At 36.9% G+C, this 19,744-nt stretch overlaps 1 protein-coding gene across 1 annotated transcript; it reads left to right on the forward strand.

Moving 5' to 3' along the window:
* The first annotated feature begins 3,081 nt into the window (after positions 1–3,081).
* Positions 3,082–5,859, forward strand: LOC122298826. The gene has a single exon (XM_043108677.1). It carries the CDS (start codon positions 3,082–3,084, stop codon positions 5,857–5,859), a length of 2,778 nt encoding a protein of 925 aa, XP_042964611.1.
* The last annotated feature ends 13,885 nt before the right edge of the window (positions 5,860–19,744 follow it).

Raw genomic sequence — 19,744 nt, forward strand, 5'->3', positions numbered from 1 at the left:
TGGGCCATTTTCTGGGAAAATGGCGAGTTGTGATTTTGAGGCATTTGATCCATTTTCTGGGAAAATGGTGGTTTGGGCCATTATCTGGGATAATGGCGAGGTTTGGTTTTATGGTAATGTTTTTTATGGGCCATTTGGGTTTTTGGCGTGCGTGGTAAAAAATGTGTTTTGCGGGGCATGTGTTTTGGTTGTTCTTGCATTCATGTTGTTTGGATTATATGTGTTTTTATCTGGTAGTGTTTGGGTTATACTTACCTGCGGAACCATTTTTGGTTCCGTAGCTTTTGGTGCAGAGTTCGAGGACGAGGAGGAGGAGGCTGAGCCCGAGGATGCGGCTCCGCCGGGTTGCTGATGCTGTGTTTTATATTTGTTTTAAATCTGTATTTGTGGTTTTTGTAATATTTTATTTATGTATATTTTAAACAGCTTGTATTACATTAAGAAAAATTCTGGTACTTAGTTATTGACTTTCTTTCGCTGCGTTATTCTTGTGCACTTTGTTGTCTTTGCACACACTTGGCACACGTCGATAGGGTGGTGACCCGTGATGTCACCATCCGGACGTCTCGATTTCCCCGTGTCCGTGCGTGGGGATTTGGGGGCGTCACAATATAGATATATAAAATTTGTTAAAAACTTGAAGTTGAATTTAAGTTAATCCAAACTAGAACTCTAATAATTTTATATTTTTTTAAATGTATAAATTTTAATTATATTATAAATATCAGTGTAGAAATTGATACATAAACTCTCATTGCAAGAAGATTTTTCACTAATTTAAAACTCTTTGTAGCTAAGAATAGGTGGATGGCAAAAGGGAAGACAAGTGGGTTACGGAAATGGAGATGAGTGGACCGATCACAGGCTTTTGCTTGCGTTTCCCCACCATATCCGATGACGTGGGATACCACACAAAGTTTTGAAATCCGTTTCGTTCAGTATTTCAGTTGAGGAACTAGAATGGAATATTTTAGTACCGATATGTTTCGGTCTATCGTTTCAGGATAAATAATAAATGAATAAATTATATATATAAAAACTATATTTCAAAATAATATCAATACAAGTTTTAAAAATATACATATTGAGAAATTTAATAATATTTTTTAATATAGATCTTTAAAATATATATATATAAAACACATATTTATTAATATATTTATTTTATTTTTAAAACGATAATAAATTCACGGAGTTGACTTGCAATTTGCATGCAGAACTTTTATAAACTATAATAAATTTAATTTTGTTTGAGTTGGTCGTTTGGTGAATTTTATAGCCACACATATATTTATATATAGGAAAAATATAGTTGCAAGCACAATTGTGTACTAATCTGTGTACCAATGTGATGTGATTGGTCAAAAAGTAGATTTTATTGAAATCAGTGTTAATTTAAATTTTAAGTATGAATAAATCAGTGTTGGTACACAGATTAGTACGCGACTGTGCTTGTATGTAACAAAACTCTTATATATATATAAACTTTGACTTGACAACGAATTAACGTAAAAAGTAAGTAAAATGTAAAAAGTGATTCAGCTTGGCAGAAATTTGAATTCTAGTATATGGAATGGTGTATTTGGATTCTATAAGTACAATCTTATCTTTTATTTTTTTATTTATTTACAAGAGAGCCACTTTTTTAATGTGAATATTAATTTCAGACTGAAATGATTATTATGGCCGAAATATGAAAATCTGGCCGGAATTGATCAAAATAGGCCGAAATGGCCGATATTTAACCTGAAACGGAATACATATCTATTCCATACCGATGACTGTTTCAATACAAAAAATTCCGACCGCCCAGACTAGAACAAAACGATTTTTAAAACTTTGATACCACGCTTCCTTGGTTCCCGCCTGAACGGCCGATTTTATCGGTCTCCCTACGAAGGAGTGCGTGACACATGTGTTTTCTTAGTTACAAGTGTTTGTCACCTGTTGGGCCTTTGATGGTGACGAGGTCCATGCATTGAATGTGTTTGTTTACTGTAATTGCGTTGAAGGATCTTCTTAGCTTCACACGCAATTTTTGTTGACCTGTTTATTTATTTATTTAATTATTTTTGTTTCGTGGGTCCGGGTGACATAGTGTGAAAATGCTTTGATACATCAACTTATTGACAGTGAATTGTTAATGAGACACGTTACGTGCATTTGCCAACTATGGCCTTGTTTTCGTTGATAAGATTTGAAATAAAATAAAATTTTTTGAGATAGGTTAAGATAAAATAAGATAAGATAAAATTAAATAAAATATATATTTATTTTTAGAGATGAGATAAAATTAATTTGAATTTGTTTTAGTTAGTAATATGATAGGATCCACAAATATTTATAGTATTTTTTATAATATTTTATTTATTTATTTATTTACCAATGATACAATTTGTTTTTGCTGCTTTTTTTGTAGCCATTTGGTCAATTGTTTTTTTGTTTTTATTTTGCTGCTTTATTTGTTTATTTATTTACTAATGGTGCAATCTTTTTTTTTTTTTTTTGCTGCTTCTTTTTTTCCTTTTTTTAATAAAAAAAACCATTTGGTCATTTTTTTTTGGGCCGCTGTAAGGGGTGTTCTGCTTGAAGGCTGAAGTGAGAATAACGAAATTAACAGCCAAGCTTTAAACGGTGCGTATCGAGAATAAGGAGGAAATAATTCGTGGCTTCAATACGGTGCGTATGGAGTTAATAAAACGGTGCGTCGTGGGAAGGCATCAAGTCGAAGCTGAGTACATGTTAAGCGACGTCGTGTTCTTCTGCAGTTAGTAGTTAGTTGTTATTCTGTTAGAATGGAAATAGCAGTATAAAACACTGCTTTGTTTAGGGAATGCTCATCTGAATTCTTGTAGTCGATTCCGAAGGAATGTGTGGAGCTTAGGGATTGCTCGAAAATCTCTACCAACGAAATATAGTGATTCTTGATTCTTTGTTTGTGTGTGTCCTTCCTTGTGAGATTGTGAGGTTATTACATTAGTCTGTTGAATTCTGTAGCTTGCAACAGAGGTCTTCTTTTGGGTGGTTCTTGAGCAGCACGAACGTAACAATTGGTATCAGCATAGCGGTCGATCCTTACTGATGGCAGAAGGGACACGGGGAGCATTGAAGGGTCAACAGCAAGAAATGGTGCAGCAACAGTTGGATCATCATCAGATTGCCATTTCTGGCATGGCAGAGAGGTTAGATCAAATGTCTGATGTTTTAAAAACATTGGTAGAAACTGTGAATATAATCTCTCGTAGGGAGAGAGACACTCCTTGTGATAGAGATAATGATGCTAGATCTCATGATGAAAGGGGAGGGGTTCCAAGGAATTTTAGATTGGATTTTCCACGTTTTAATGGACTTGAACCTGCTGGTTGGGTCTTTAAGGCTAATCAGTACTTTGATTGTTTTCAAGTTCCATTTCATCAGAAGTTAATGGTTGCCTCACACCATATGGATGGGGAAGCTTTGGTTTGGTACCAAAATGGTTTAGATTCGGGGCAATTTAATTCTTGGGAGACCTTGGTGGTAGCTTTACAAACAAGGTTTGGACCATCCTCATTTGATGATCCTATGGAAGCTCTGACTAGGTTGAGACAAACTTCTTCTGTGAGTTTGTATACTTCTCAATTTGAGGCTTTGACTAATAGATTGAGAGGCTTATCTGAACGACACAAAATGAGTTGCTTCATTAGTGGATTAAAGGATGACATTCGAATTCCTGTTAAGATGTTTAATCCATTGAATTTAGGGGCTGCTTTTGGTCTGGCTAAGTTGCAGGAGGAATATGTGTTGTCCTCCCGGAAATCTTGGAGGCCTACTAATCACTATGCTGATAAGTGGCCAATTAACACCACTGCTCTTAATGACTCAGTTTCTCAGAGTCCTAAAGGCTTGTTGCCTTTTAAGAAGGTTAATCCTTCTCATATTGATGAAAAGAGAAAAAAAGGCCTGTGTTTCCATTGTGAAGAAAAATGGAATCCGAATCATGTGTGTAAGAAACCTAAAGTCTATTTTATTCAACTTGATTCTGATATAGACAGCCAACCAGAAGTTGAGGAGTCTGAGGTTTCTATTCATGAAGAGCCTAAGTCTGATGAGGGTGATAGCTTGGAAGTTTCTGTCAATGCTATTTCAGGATGTATTGGAGGTAATGCTATGAGGTTACATGGTTATTTGGGCTCTTGTGTTGTTGAAGTTCTGGTTGATTCAGGGAGCACACACAATTTTTTGGACCCTGCAGTGGTTCAAGCAGCAAAACTGAAAGTTCAGCAAGATTCTTGTTTGCAAGTCTGTGTGGCTAATGGGGAAAAAATTGTGACTCAAGGCAGTGGGCAAGAAATCATTAAGCTTCAAGGCTCAAGGTTTCCTGTTCCCTTTCATGTTCTTTCTTTAGGTGGTTGTGATGTTGTACTTGGGGTCCAATGGTTGAAGACATTGGGCTCGATTACTTGGAATTTCTTGGATATGTCCATGAGTTTTACTTGGGAGGGTCAAGCCATTAAATTGAAGGGCTTAACTTCTGCAACTATTCAGATGTTGGTTGGTGCTAAAGGCTTCAAGACTGATTTTGTGAATAAGCAAGGTTGGTTCTTCCAATTGATGCTTATTGACCATGAGCCTACTAAGGTGTGTGTTGAAGGACCAGTGTCTGCAGTACTTGAGGAGTTTGCTGATGTTTTCGAGGAACCTGTTGGATTGCCACCAAGACGAGAATTTGACCATCCAATTAACTTGAAGGAAGGGGCTTCACCTGTTTCTGTTAGACCTTACAGGTATCCTCATTACCAGAAGTCTGAAATTGAAAAGATTGTTCATGAATTGCTGCAGTCGGGTGTGGTGAGACCTAGCCAAAGTCCATTTTCTTCTCCAGTCTTGTTGGTTAAGAAAGTTGATGGTACTTGGCGTATGTGTGTTGATTATAGAGCTCTTAATCAGGAAACTATCAAAGACAAGTTTCCAATCCCTGTTATAGATGAGTTGCTGGATGAATTGTTTGGGGCACAGATATTTTCAAAACTGGATTTAAGGGCTGGATATCATCAGATTCGAGTAAGGGATGGGGATATTGAGGAGACAGCCTTTAGAACCCATGAAGGCCATTATGAATTCCTAGTCATGCCATTTGGCCTTACCAATGCACCTACCACCTTTCAAGGGTTGATGAACCACATTTTTAAACCTTTTTTGAGAAGGTTTGTGTTGGTTTTTTTTGATGATATACTCGTTTATAGTAAAACTCTGGAAGATCATTTGAAGCATGTGCACACTGTTTTGAGCATATTAAGGCAACATACTCTTTATGCTAAAAGGTCAAAATGTAAGTTTGGGGTACATGAGATTGAGTATTTGGGCCATATTATTTCTGGGAAGGGTGTGCAGACAGATTCTTCAAAAACTGCAGCTATGGTTGAATGGCCCATTCCTAAAACCTTGAAGTCATTAAGGGGGTTTTTAGGTTTGACTGGCTATTATAGGAAGTTCATTAAAGGCTATGGATCGATAGCTGCCCCTCTAACAGAATTGTTGAAGAAAAATTCATTTTGTTGGAATGAAAAAGCTGCTGTTGCCTTTGAAATGTTAAAAGCAGCTGTGAGCAGTCCTCTTGTGTTGAGATTGCCAGATTTCAATAAACCATTCACCATTGAATGTGATGCATCTGGTGTGGGTCTTGGTGCAGTTTTAATGCAAGAGGCTCAACCTATAGCTTTTTATAGCAAAGCTTTGAAAGGGAAGGCATTATTTCTGTCGACATATGAAAAAGAATTGCTGGCTTTAGTTTCTGCAGTGCAGAAATGGAGACCTTATCTTCTTGGCCATTCTTTTAAGATTAAGACTGATCAACAAGCACTCAAGTTCTTGGTAGATTAGAAGATTGGGACTGAAGCTCAACATAAATGGGTTTCAAAACTCATAGGTTATGATTTTTCTGTGGATTATAAAAAAGGGAAAGAGAATTTGGTGGCTGATGCTCTTTCAAGAAAGGATGAGGAAGAACAAGCTGTCTTGGCAGTGATCTCCTTTCCCACTCCCTTGTGGATTGATGAGCTAAAAGGAAGCTATCCTTTGTGCCCAAGGATATATGATATTGTTACTAAATTGCAGATGGGGGAACCAGGCCCTAAACACTTTTCCATGCAACAAGGGCTGTTGCTGAGGAAAGGGAAGCTGGTGGTTGTTCCTGCATCTTCCATTCAATCCAAAATCCTTGAGTATATTCATAACAACCCACAGGCTGGCCATGTAGGCTATCACAAGACACTGCATCGTGCTAGAAGGGACTTTTGGTGGGATGGTATGAGGAAAGATATCAGGAGATTGGTTAAGGAATGTGATGTTTGCCAAGTCAGTAAGAATGAGACTGTCTTGTATCCTGGATTATTGCAGCCCTTGCCTATACCAGATTCTCCATGCTTGGACATCTCCATGGATTTCATTAAAGGATTGCCACTTTCTAATGGAGTTTCTGTCATTTTTTCTGTTATTGATCGATTAACCAAATTTGCTCATTTCTTTTCTCTTTCACACCCCTATACTGCAGCTAAGGTGGCTCAAGTCTTTTTCACTGGTGTCTTTAAATTACATGGCCTTCCTCGTTCCATTGTTTCAGATAGGGACACGGTTTTTACAAGTGCCTTTTGGAGGCAATTATTTCAGTTGCAGGGAGTCTCTTTGGATTTCAGTTCATCGTACCATCCACAATCAGATGGTCAGACAGAGGCCTTGAACAAATGTGTAGAGGGCTACCTAAGGTGTTATTGCAGTCACAAGCCTAAGGAATGGAATTCTTGGTTGCCAATGGATGAATGGTGTTATAACACCACTATCCATTCTACCACTAACACTACTCCTTTCGAGGCTCTTTATGGTTACCCTCCTCCTCAATTGCTGGCTTATGTGCCAGGTACTTCTTCCAATGATGCTGTGGATAAGCAATTAAGGTCTAGGGAGGAAGTGTTGTCCTTATTAAGAGATAACATCTTCAAAGCTCAGCAGAGAATGAAGTGTTTTGCTGACAGGAAAAGGAGTGACAGATCCTTTGAAGTTGGGGATTGGGTATTTTTGAGACTCCAGCCTTATCGACAAAAGACAGTAGCCATGAGACACAATATGAAGTTAGCCCCACGTTTTTATGGCCCTTTTCAGATTCTGCAGAAAATTGGGACAGTGGCATATAAGTTGAATTTACCTGACACTTCCAAAATTCACCCAGTTTTTCATGTATCATGCCTTAAAAAGAAACTTGGTCAGCACATTGTTCCCTTGCCTACCTTACCTCCTACGGATTCTTCTGGGCAATTACAGCCTGAGCCTCAACAGATTCTTGAGAGAAGGTTACAACAGCAGGGCAATCATGCTGTTACTAAAGTGTTGGTTCGTTGGGTGGGGGCTACTGCTGAAGATGATTCTTGGGAAACTTTATGGAAACTGCAACAGCTCTATCCTCATTTGGTGGGCACTATACTATGAAGGGGTGTTCTGGTTGAAGGCCTTGTGGGCAAGTCCCTGAAGGAGGGGAGAATGTAAGGGGTGTTCTGGTTGAAGGCTGAAGTGAGAATAACGAAATTAACGGCCAAGCTTTAAACGGTGCGTATCGAGAATAAGGAGGAAATAATTCGTGGCTTCAATACGGTGCGTATGGAGTTAATAAAACGGTGCGTCGTGGGAAGGCATCAAGTCGAAGCTGAGTACATGTTAAGCGACGTCGTGTTCTTCTGCAGTTAGTAGTTAGTTGTTATTCTGTTAGAATGGAAATAGCAGTATAAAACACTGCTTTGTTTAGGGAATGATCATCTGAATTCTTGTAGTCGATTCCGAAGGAATGTGTGGAGCTTAGGGATTGCTCGAAAATCTCTACCAACGAAATATAGTGATTCTTGATTCTTTGTTTGTGTGTGTCCTTCCTTGTGAGATTGTGAGGTTATTACGTTAGTCTGTTGCATTCTGTAGCTTGCAACAGAGGTCTTCTTTTGGGTGGTTCTTGAGCAGCACGAACGTAACAGCCGCTTCTTTTGTTTATTTATTTATCAATGGTGCAATTTTTTTCTTTTTTGTTGCTTTTTTTTTTAAAAAACCTTTTGGTCATTTTTTTTATTTGGCTGCTTCCTTTGTTTATTTATTTGCCAATTGTGCTTTTTTTTTTTGTCTGCTTCCATTATTTATTTACCTTATGTGTAAATATTTTTATTTTTAATCAAATATTTTGCTGCACATTTGGTACAACGTTTACTTTTTTTGTAGTGTGTATTCATGTAAATATACTATTTATTTAAAATATATTATTGGAGGGAACAATATTAAAATAAAGTGAGATCTAGAGAGATGAAAACTTGAGAATAAACTTGAGATCTTTTGAGATAAAAACTGGTAGATTAAAATGTGTGTTTATTTTTTTAAAACCTCTTACAGTACGAAAACTTTGAAAGCTTTCAAAGTTTTGGTTTTCAGTCGCGAAAGTAAACGAGACCTAAATGTTGTGCAGTGATTTAAAAAAATTATTATTAAAATAATTTTATTATTTCTAAACTAATTAAATTCTTCTATTTATTATTCATACATTATATATTTAGTAAGAGAAAAAAATTAAAAACTAAAAATTATGTATAGTATGTAGGAATGATGATCAGTAGAATTTTTCTAAATATTTTTGCTTGACTAATGAATAATATTATATATGTTGGATGATAAATTTTATTCATCATTTCTATATACTACACACAATATTTTTTATTTTATTTTATTTTTTTTCTCCAACTAAATATATTATATATGAATAATGAATATAATAATTCAATTAATTTAAAAAAATAAAACCACAAAAAATAAAAAAAAATGTAGTGAATCGCTGAATGGGGATGGTCAACTTTTTTGCAGTCACTAATTTAACCAATCAATTACGCCACCCCAAAAGCTAGGCTAGGTCTCTATTTAAAGCTTTACCTCGGTTGCGCACCTTAGCTTGCCATATGCTACATGCCTAGTACTACAGTTGTCTACCCAACCCAACCAACCAGCTGTTTCGTCGATTGAAATGGATGCCCAGCCCACCATCATGTGGCCTACCCAGCCTGATCAATTGTCCCCAAACGATTTGGTTTCATACTTCCAATATCAGCCAGAACGAGATACCGCCAGTGATGTACGAAATGCACTTCTAGTGGTGATGGCACTGATTGCTGCCGCTACCTTCCAAGCTTGCCTCAACCCTCCCCGTTGGCAGGTAAATCAGAGAGCGGGCACCGCAAGTTTTCCTTCTTGCTACCTAAGTCAATCCAGTCTTTTCTTATTCTCTAATACGCTAGCATTTTCTTCGTCCAACTACGTCATCTCGTATCTTGTATACCGATTCCCCTTTTATATGCTGATATGGATTGGCTTATTCTCATTTTCCTTTACATACTTGTGTTCAACTCCACCAAACCCTCCCGGTGCTGCTTGTCGAAACGACCTACTTGTCGTCGTTGCATTATTACTTCCACTTGTAATGTTGTCTGCGTGGTAACGTATAAAGAAGGCGTGGCGTAAATGATCAACTGATCAATAGAGGGCGTATTGCACTTCAAGACCAATCTATATAGCTGTGCATGCGACAAGGACTTGCCCGGATCGGTTAATTAATTAGTCTGTCACAGTTCAGAACCAAGGCATTGTGGGCTTGGGTGTAAGTAATAAAGGTTTAGTAGTCTTCTTCAGTCCCCTAAACCTTTATTTGAATGTTATTCTCAAGTCCCCTAGTTGTGTGTGGGCCTATGGCCATTTCTCTTATTTGAATGTTATTCTCAAGTCAGACCAAGGCTCTTTTACAATTTGATAGGGTTGTATTGTAATTTATAACATCTTTATTCTTAAGTTATTCAAACGGTTTATAATACTTTCAGATTAATTTGTAATAGTTTTAGACTACTTTGTTATATTTAAAAATGATTAGTTAGCAACTTAACATAATTATATGTGTTTTAAATTAGGGTTATTTTTTAAAATAACTTGTAAAAATAACATATATATCTTTTTTTTTGAAAGGAAGATTTCATTACTAAAGAAGATTCCGAATACATGGAGGGTAATCCTCCATAAAAGTATGTTCCCCCGAACATGTCAAAGCAAACTTAGCTAGCGCATGCGCCACTACATTCAACCTTCTAGAAATATGATGAATAGACCAAGTACAGATTCTCGACAACACAAGCTTAATATCCCTGACCACTAGACCCGTGGGACTCCAGCACTCCTCCCTACCTTGTATTGCTTGGACTACTGCTAATGAGTCCCCCTCTAACATGACCTGATCCAGTCCTATATTAGAGCAAAGAGTAGATGCTTTGAGAGCTGCTACGGCTTCCCCTAGCAGAGGATCTGGGTCTAGGAGCATGGGAGAACACATTGAAGCCACCACCATACCACTCGAGTCCCTCACAATCACTCCCACACCGATCCTGTAGTTCCCCTTATCCACTGCTACATCCCAGTTAGCCTTGTAGAAGCCTGAAGGAGGGGCAGTCCACTCAGAGATGTTAACCACCTGAGTCACAGGAGTTTTGTCCCTGGGGCGTATCCACTGTTTTATTGCTGTCAAAACTGTGTGGACCTGCTTTGAGACCTGGAGTGGTGAGTGAAAAGATTGCTCAAACAGCCACTGATTCCTCCTGTTCCATATAGCTCTTGCTGTAACTGCCACTTCTGTTAGCTCATGGGAGGAGAGGTTCTCTAACAAGGGCTTCAGAACCTCTATAAAAAGGCCATCTTCCACATTTAGTTTCTGTATTCTCTTAGTACACATAGACCAAACATCTTGTGCAGCTGAGCATGACCAAATGGCATGAGTGACTGACTCAGGAACTCTATGGCAGACTGGACAGAGGGGAGATTCAACCATCTTCCTTTTATACAAGTTCAAACATGTGGGAAGGGACTCCTTGGCTGCTCTCCACAGAAAGGACTTCGTGGCTTGAGGTGTTTGCAGGCTCCACATTTTCCTCCAGGTCTTTGAATCATGATTCAAACTTGAGCACTGCCCCTTCCTAACTCCCTCCATAGTTCCTTGCAGATGGTATGCACTTCTAACAGTAAATTTCCCATTTTCTGAACACCTCCATGTCCTCATATCCTGACTACCACACTGGCTAATAGTCATCCTGCTGATTAACTTGGCCTCAGGTTCTGAAAAGATGGCATGGATAAGGTTTAGGTTCCACTGTCCAGTGTCTGGATCTATTAGGTCTGCTACTGTTGCCTCTGCATCTAGTAATCTTACAGGAGATTGCACTTTAAAAGTAGAAGGACTTGGGAGCCATCTGTCTTTCCAGATTTTAATCTGGGATCCATCTCCAACTCTCCATAACATGCCCTCCATAAGTACATGCCTTGCTGAAAGGAAACTTCTCCATACAAATGAGTCACTTGCCTTACCTTTTGCTGAGAAAAAGCTTGCTCTTGAGAAATATTTGGCCTTCAGAACCTGAGCTGCAAGGGAGGTAGGGTCTTGAATGATTCTCCACTCTTGTTTGGCCAGCAATGCCAAATTGAAAAACTCGAAGTCTCTAAACCCCATGCCCCCCTGATCCTTGGGTTTGCCCATTGTCTGCCAACTTAGCCAGTGGACTTTTGACTTGCTATCTGTTTGACCCCACCAAAAGGACTGGAATAGCCTGTTAAGAGTCTTAATGATTGACTTAGGAAGTTTAAAAATCCCCATGCTGTACGTGGGGATAGATTGCAGTACAGATTTCAGCAAAATTTCCTTTCCACCTTGTGAGAGCATTTTTGTCTTCCAGCTAGCCATTTTAGATTTGATCCTGTCCACATTTGAAGTGAATGCTTTGGTTTTTTGCCTCCCAACATAAGAAGGGAGTCCCAAATATTTATCAAAAGGACCATGGGCTCTAAGCCCTGCTTGCTGAAGAATAGTCTGCTGTACCTCTTTCCCAGTGTTTCTGCTGAAAAAAATGGAAGTCTTCTCTATATTGAGCCTTTGACCAGTGACATCTTCATAGTTGCTTAGTACATGTCGAAGCCTACTCCATTCCTCTGGCTTGGACCTACAGAATACTAGGCTGTCATCTGCAAACAGCAGATGGTTTACTTTCAGCCCACCACGAGCTGCTGGTAATCCAGAGATTAGGCCTTGATTCTCTGCTCTGTTAAGACTGTGGCTCAGAAACTCTGAACATATTATGAATAGATAAGGGGAGAGAGGATCTCCCTGTCTTATGCCTCTTGTAGGGTAGAAAACCTTCTGGGGGACACCATTAACCAGCAAGGAGTAACTCACAGTTGTAACACATTCCATAACCAGATTCACCCAACTGACAGCAAAGCCCATTTTAAGCATAAATTTCTGCATGAAAATCCATTCCACTCTATCATAGGCCTTGCTCATGTCTAGCTTTAAGGCCATAAACCCATTATGTTTACCTTTGAGTCTAGTTTGCATCGAGTGCAGAAGCTCATAGGCCACCACTACATTATCAGAGATCAACCTTCCTGGGACAAAGGCACTTTGAGATGATGAAATCAGGTTTGGAAGGATGGTTTTGAGCCTGTTTGCTATTACTTTGGAGGCAATTTTATAGAGAACATTACACAAGCTGATGGGCCTGAAATCAACAACTGATTGGGGGAGCTTCTTCTTTGGTATCAGAGAGATATAAGTGTGGTTCAGGTCACTAAGGCCTTGCCTGCCATTTAGAGCTTCAAGAATTGCTTCTGTAGCACCCTTCCCCACTGTGCCCCAATGATGTTGATAAAAAACAGCTGGGAAACCATCCGGGCCAGGGGAGCCAAGGGGGTTCATGCCTTTAATAGCTGCTGTCACTTCCTCTTCAGTAAAGGCCCTAGTAATCCAGAGGTTCATCTCTTCACTTACACACGGTTGGACAGACTGCAAAGCTTCATCAATATTCTCTGGATGTGATGAAGCAAAGAGCACTTGGTAGAAATCTTGAAAGACCTTGGCTATACCTTCTTGACTATGCTCTCTAACTCCTTCCTCACTGGTAATCACTTTGATTGAATTCATTTGTTTCCTATGAGTAGCACATCTATGGAAGTATTTGGTGTTCCTGTCCCCATCCTTAAGCCACCTTTGTTTTGCTCTCTGCCTCCACTTGAGTTCTTCCTCTTCAAGCAGCTCATCTAATTCCTTTTGAATAATTTTAATCAGTCCACAATTTTGGCCTGTGTTAGAGTCTTGAAGCCTTCTAAGTCTCTCTCTCTTTTGGTCAAGCATTCTCCTCTGAGTCCTGAAAGCCTCCTTACTCCAAGCCTGCAATTTTTCTCTACAGCCCTCCAGCCTTGTTCGAGTGTCCTTAAGCTTAGTCCCTCCAACAACTCTCTGTCTCCACACTTCTTTGATAAGTTCCTTGCAACCTTCCCTATTGCCCCAAGCCACTTCATATCTGAATAGCCTTCTCTTTGGGACTACTTCTTGTTCAGAGTTGGCACAATGTATTAAGAGTGGGTTATGGTCTGAGCATTGTCCAGGTAGTACATGAGTTTGGTTAATATCAAAAAGGTTTGCCCAATCCTCATTTATCAGGGCCCTATCTAACCTGGATTTAGTTAAGTCTAACCCTTCCCTTTTATTGCACCAAGTAAATGTAGAGCCTATAAAACCTGTGTCCATCAAACCACAATCAACCGAGGCCAACCTGAATTCTTCCATTTGTTTGAATGGGCGTGTTCCAAGACCAAATTGCTCATCTTGGTACATGATTTCGTTAAAATCCCCCATACATAGCCAAGGAGTTTGGATTCTAGAGTGAATTAATCTCAAGAGGTCCCAACTTTCATTTCTTTTAGCTGTGATTGGTTGACCATAGAAACCAGTAAGAGTTCTTTTGAGACTTGAGTTACTTGCATTTATCAGAAGAGATATATGTGATTGAGAATAAGAGTCTAAGTCTGCCTTCACCCCCTCCTTCCATAGAAAGGCCAGTCCCCCACTTCTTCCACGACTGTCTACTGCAAAACTACATGCATACTTCAATCTGTCTCTAATCCTTTCGATCCTCTCCCTTCTGCACTTTGTTTCACTAAGGAAGATTATGTCAGGGCTCTTCTCCTTCACCAGAAGGTGAAGCTCACGAACTGTCCGAGGGTTCCCAAGCCCTCGGCAGTTCCAAGCTAGGTGTTTCATGGCAATTGGCAGGGCTGGAAACCAGCCTCTGCCAATTTAGCTTGTTTTGCCCTTCTCCTAGTCATAATAGGTTCTTGCAACTCCACCCCCAACCTTTTCTTTTGTTTCAATCCATTAGAGTCAGTCATAACTGTGTCACTAAAGCCCAGTGAATCAGTAGGGTCATGAACACCCATTGAGTTAAAACTTCTTGCTCTTCTCTTCCACGTAGGGCCTTTACATGGCCTACAAGATCTTACTTTAATGGGTGAGTTATGTGATGGGGAGCTGACCTGTGGGTTGTCCCTGACCGGACTTGAAATAGGATAGTTTCCTTGTGCCATACTGAGGCCTTGATTAGAAGCAACTTGGTTTGAAATCTCATCCTCTTTCGACTGTTCTGCAGCCACTAGGGGAGGCTGTAGGTTCCCACTGCTTGCCTGAAAAGGGATATACGGTTGACAGTCAGATTTGTACTTATTTCCTTTCCCTAGTAAAATGCCACTCAGTTGCACATTGTCAGAAGTCCCCATCTCAGTTAGCTCGAGGCCTGCTCCAGTTTCACCCTGCTTGCTGGGCCCCGTCCCATCCCAGTCAGTCCTATTGTCGCCTGGCTTGTTTTGGCGCCAACTTCCTGAACTTTTAGAGTCTCCGCCCTTCTTGCCAAAAAAGGAAGCATTTCTCTGCTGGGAGCTTGCCCTGAGCCACGTTCCATACTGCAACTCCACTTCTTCACGTCGTTTTCCTCCTGGAAGAGGGTTTGGACAAGAGAGGCCAGCATGCTTTATGGTCCCGCATTGGAAACAGAAAGTGGGTAGTCTTTCATACTTGAAAGGGATCCAGTACCGGTTCCCATCCATGTTAATAAACCTACCTCGTAAAAGAGGTTTGGTTATATCAACTAAAACTCTAACCCTGAGAAAGTTTCCCCATGCCATTCCACTCGCATCAACATCCACTGCCAGGACTGGACCCACTGCCAATCCCAGCCTTTCTCCCATGGTTTTATTCATTCCAGCAAACGGTAACTCGTGAAGTTGAATCCAAAAGGGTTCAAACTTGAAGTTAATGTCCTTTGGAGCCAGACATCCTTCACAGTTGAACAAGCACACTAGGGCCCTGTCAAAGGACCAGGGTCTTCCCGCTAGTACACGCTCTTTTTCTATGGGATTTTGGAACTCGACAAGGCTTCTATTGAATCCTAGATCCTTGAAGACCACCTGACCTTCCACTTTCCATGCCTTGCTCATAGTCGCACGGAATGCTCCTCTGTTTACTCCTTTATCTGCTACTACTAGGATTGCTATGCACTTCTTACTTTTTTCTGTAGATAGTAAAACTTCTTCTTTTGGGACAAGGACTTCTTGCTTCTCCTCCTCCGTGAGCCTTAATCCCTCGTACATGCTTGATAATTCTTCTGCCGTGTCCATTCTCTGAGCCAACGCTAACCTGAGCCGTAATACCCTCTTCGAACAAAGTCCAAGAGGTTAGTCTCTACGTTCTGAAAGAACAGTAGAGGGGAAACACCTCACCTCTCAAACCGAGAGAAAGGATAACATATATATCTGTCTCTATGTGTGTGTGTGTTTTGTTGAATATTTTGAATTTTCTATGGTGTCGGATGGGATCATAATCTTATCGTTAACAATCACGGAAGAAACCCGTCTGTTTTATCAAATGATTCCTTCGCTTCTCCTGTGACTGTCGTACTTGCATGTAAAATTCTATGGTTTCTATTCAACATAATGACAAAATAAATTAAACCGCAATTAAAGTATTATTATCTTTTTAATTCGCAAGTCTCAAATTCAAACAAAAGAACTTAAATAAATTCAAAAGACAGTAATATATTATTGAAGAGCTGCGTAAAAGTTCGAAAAATCGTCTGCATGGTTTTCGCTTTGCAAAATTAAGTTGTAATAGTATTATTATTTTAGAAAATATCATCCATTAGTGCGGTAAATAAACAATACTGCGGTCTAGACGAGGGGCTTGTAATCGTCTCGCTCAAACACAAATTCAATTGGAACACAACATTAATATAATCGATGAAAAGTGCGAGTTCACTTATGTTCAAAATAAAACCAACCAAATAACGCTTGGCCACCCACAACTCGCACGCTCTCCAACTCCACTCGTTTATATCCATGTCCTCCATTTAAATCGGAATTGTTAAAAGGAAACTATAAAATGATTTCTTGCTTTATTAAATGACACACACACACACACACACACACACACACACACATATATATATATATATTAGGTGGGAGTAACGTGCAAAGCACGTTTGTCTAATTTTATGAAATGATTATTTGTAAAAAATAATATATATTTTATAAAAATTATTGATGTCACTTAATAATTTAAGGCATATTGGAGAAAATAAAAAAATTAGTTCAAAATATCATATAATCCAATATATGTTTATAACATCTATAATTTTAGTAAAGATGTATGCGAAAAATTTAATAAAAGTCGAACACAAACGGTAGTTCAAAATATGTGTTGTTTGATGTTTGTATTATAATTCATCAATTTATGTTATCCTGTAGACAATCAATAGAGACAATATTAAAATTCTTATTTTGCTGTTAGTTGAGTCGATCAGGGACAACATAAAGTTAAAACATAATCTTTTTATAAAATTTGTGGTATAATATTTTCTATATATAACATATATATAAATCATAAAATATATTTTGAAATTGTTCGCCGAATTTACTCTTTCTTGATTAGCTCAAGGATCACAGTCTTTGTCACGTGCCTATCATAGCAAGCCCACGTATGGAATATAACTTAGCGGAAGCTACGTCCTACTACCATAGGGAAAAAAAAAACACTTTGATTAAACACATTTGTATTATATATTATATGAGATTTTTAAATTTGAAATACTCAATAATCTGAGTTAATAAAATGTATAATATACGTATATTATACTTAGGGATTCACGTCTTATGCACCTAATACACGTGTATATGTTAAGGAGAAAGAGAAAAATATAATAACTAATTTTTAATTACTTATTATTATATAAACTATTAAGTATTATAATTATTGAGATTAATAAATCATATAACAATATTGAATGCTATCTCTCTCAACATTTATGTCTTCATTTTATGTGCCAAACCGTTAAAACAAACGGTGTTAACTTTAACGGAAAAACAAGAAAAACCGTTAAAACAAGATTTTCCGTTTTATACACACTTTTTATATATAGAAGATAACGACAGTTTGGAATTATGGTAGGATATTAAAAGATGCTTAAACAGTCTTAAAAGCTATTTAATGAAAAAATAAGGTTGTTTTGGTATTATATAGTAAAGCAATTTTATTTTCAAATAAGTTAAAAAGTACATTTATTTTCTTCAAATGTGTTTTTTCTAATAATATAGAATGTAATTCAAATTATAAAAAGACTATTAATAGACGAAAATATCCATACAATTTTAAGATAGTTACAACTTTCAAACTTTCAAGAACATGATTATAATTTTAAAAAATTCAAATAATTGTCATTTCTACCTCAGAAATCATTTTTTTTTAAATTTATTTCCAAATAAACATAACATGTTTGTAAGTACTTTAAACATATGGTTACCAAATATTAAATAACATTTTAATAATAGAACTTATTACTTAAATTATAAGCTATAAACTATATATATGCAATCTCAAGCACGCACATAATACCATACAGTCAAAATAAGATATTATAGAAAGAAATGAATAGATATCCCAAAAACAGATAAGACTTATCAATGGACTCAGCTTTATCCTTTATTTTTCAACCTAATTAAATTGATTTATATTCATTATAGATAAGTTGATAATTCTCAAGACATTTCTTTAGATAGAGACTCCATTTTTCCACTTTGGATTAGCTAGTCTCTTTCACTACTTGTTGCATAAACATCCAAACTTCATACCTCAAGCACTTATCTTGCTTACACTCATGACTTGTTGTATCTATTTTTCAGCGTGGCCATAAGTGATGCATGGTTCCCATCATTTTGGAAAAAAAAAAAAAAAACCTGTAATTTTCTGATCAATCAATTGGTCCTATATATGTCATTTGGTACCCAAAGAGTAGCTTCTTAGTCCCCATGAAATTTAATTGGGTTTGTTACCTTATTATTTTAAGCTGTCCTGTAAGATTGTATTATATTTATGAGTAATGCTAGGCTGCTGCCCAACAATGACCGCAGAGCGTGCCACCTAGCCAAATGTGTTCTTTTATTTTTTTGTTCTTTTTCTTTTTATAATTTTTAATATATTTAAATATTTTTAAAAAATAAAAACAATAGACCAATAGACTAAAAATCACTTTCTTAATCATTAAATAAAATAATAATAATTTGAGGAATGGTCATTTGGAGTAATACACTTGGGATGGCATAGTAGATTTATTCTATATTTATTTGACAAACTTAATTTTGGTATTTGTTGGGACAATTAAAAAAAAAAAAGAGATTCCATCTCAATCGACTACATTGGTCTCATGTCGATCATTTGATACACCATTGGTTTGTTAAGTCATTTTTTGTAGCTTGTATTGATGTTATTATTTTTTTTTTCTAATTGAAGTTCTCTTTTTTAGACATCATATGATTCATATCCTAATCATTTTCATACTTCTTTTTTTGTTTTTAGGTTTTATTGAACACTTGGAGTTGGAGGGACTAAGTTTGGACTTTGCCAAATGATTTGTTATATTTTCTACCATTATTTGTTTCTATGTTTTGTAATTTGTAACATTGTTATTCCTAAGTTATTCAAACTGTTTGTAATAGTTTTAGATTAATTTGTAATAGTTTTATATTAATGTGTAATAGTTTTAGATTACTTTGTGATATCTTAGAATTATTAGTAAGCAACGTTACATAACTATGTTTTGAAAGAGAGATATTTTTGTACAATAACTTATAAAAATAACATGTATGTGTGTTTTGTTGAATATTTTTAATTTTCTCTGGTGTCGGATCATAATCTTAATCAATCACAATTAAGGGTGAGTAGCGACTTAGTGTGAGTCAGATTCCTCTAAATTTGACTCCAACTCTGACTTCGACTTTGACTTCTGTAAGCTATAATTTTAAAAAATATTTTTTTGTGGCTTGTCAAATTTCAATTTTTCCAAAAACTTTAAAACTAAAACTAAATTATTCACTATTAATTTACTTCTATACTAATATCTAACTCATTTTTATACTAGGCTTATACTATAATATCTAATTACATGTTATCATACTATAGTATTACATATTATTTTTAGTATCTAATTGCATGTTATTATACTAGTCTCTAACTTATTTCTAGCTTAATTATATTTAGACTTTCTAGAATTTATTATATTTTATTATACTTTAGTAAATTGGTATACGTATTATTAATTTATTATACTAGACTTATTTAAATACTAGTGTATAACTTATTTCTATACTTGATTATGCTTGGTAGTAATACTATGATATTTACATATACTAAACTATCATTAGTCTATTTATATTATTGTGTATATATATTATTTTATATTAATTAGCTCATACTAGTATATTATTGAATTTAACTATATAAGTTCTAGTTTTATAACTATATAACGATACTAGTATATATGATAAATATATATATTTTTAT

The sequence above is a fragment of the Carya illinoinensis genome, chromosome 16 (assembly GCF_018687715.1).
Source record: "Carya illinoinensis cultivar Pawnee chromosome 16, C.illinoinensisPawnee_v1, whole genome shotgun sequence".
NCBI lineage: Eukaryota > Viridiplantae > Streptophyta > Magnoliopsida > Fagales > Juglandaceae > Carya > Carya illinoinensis.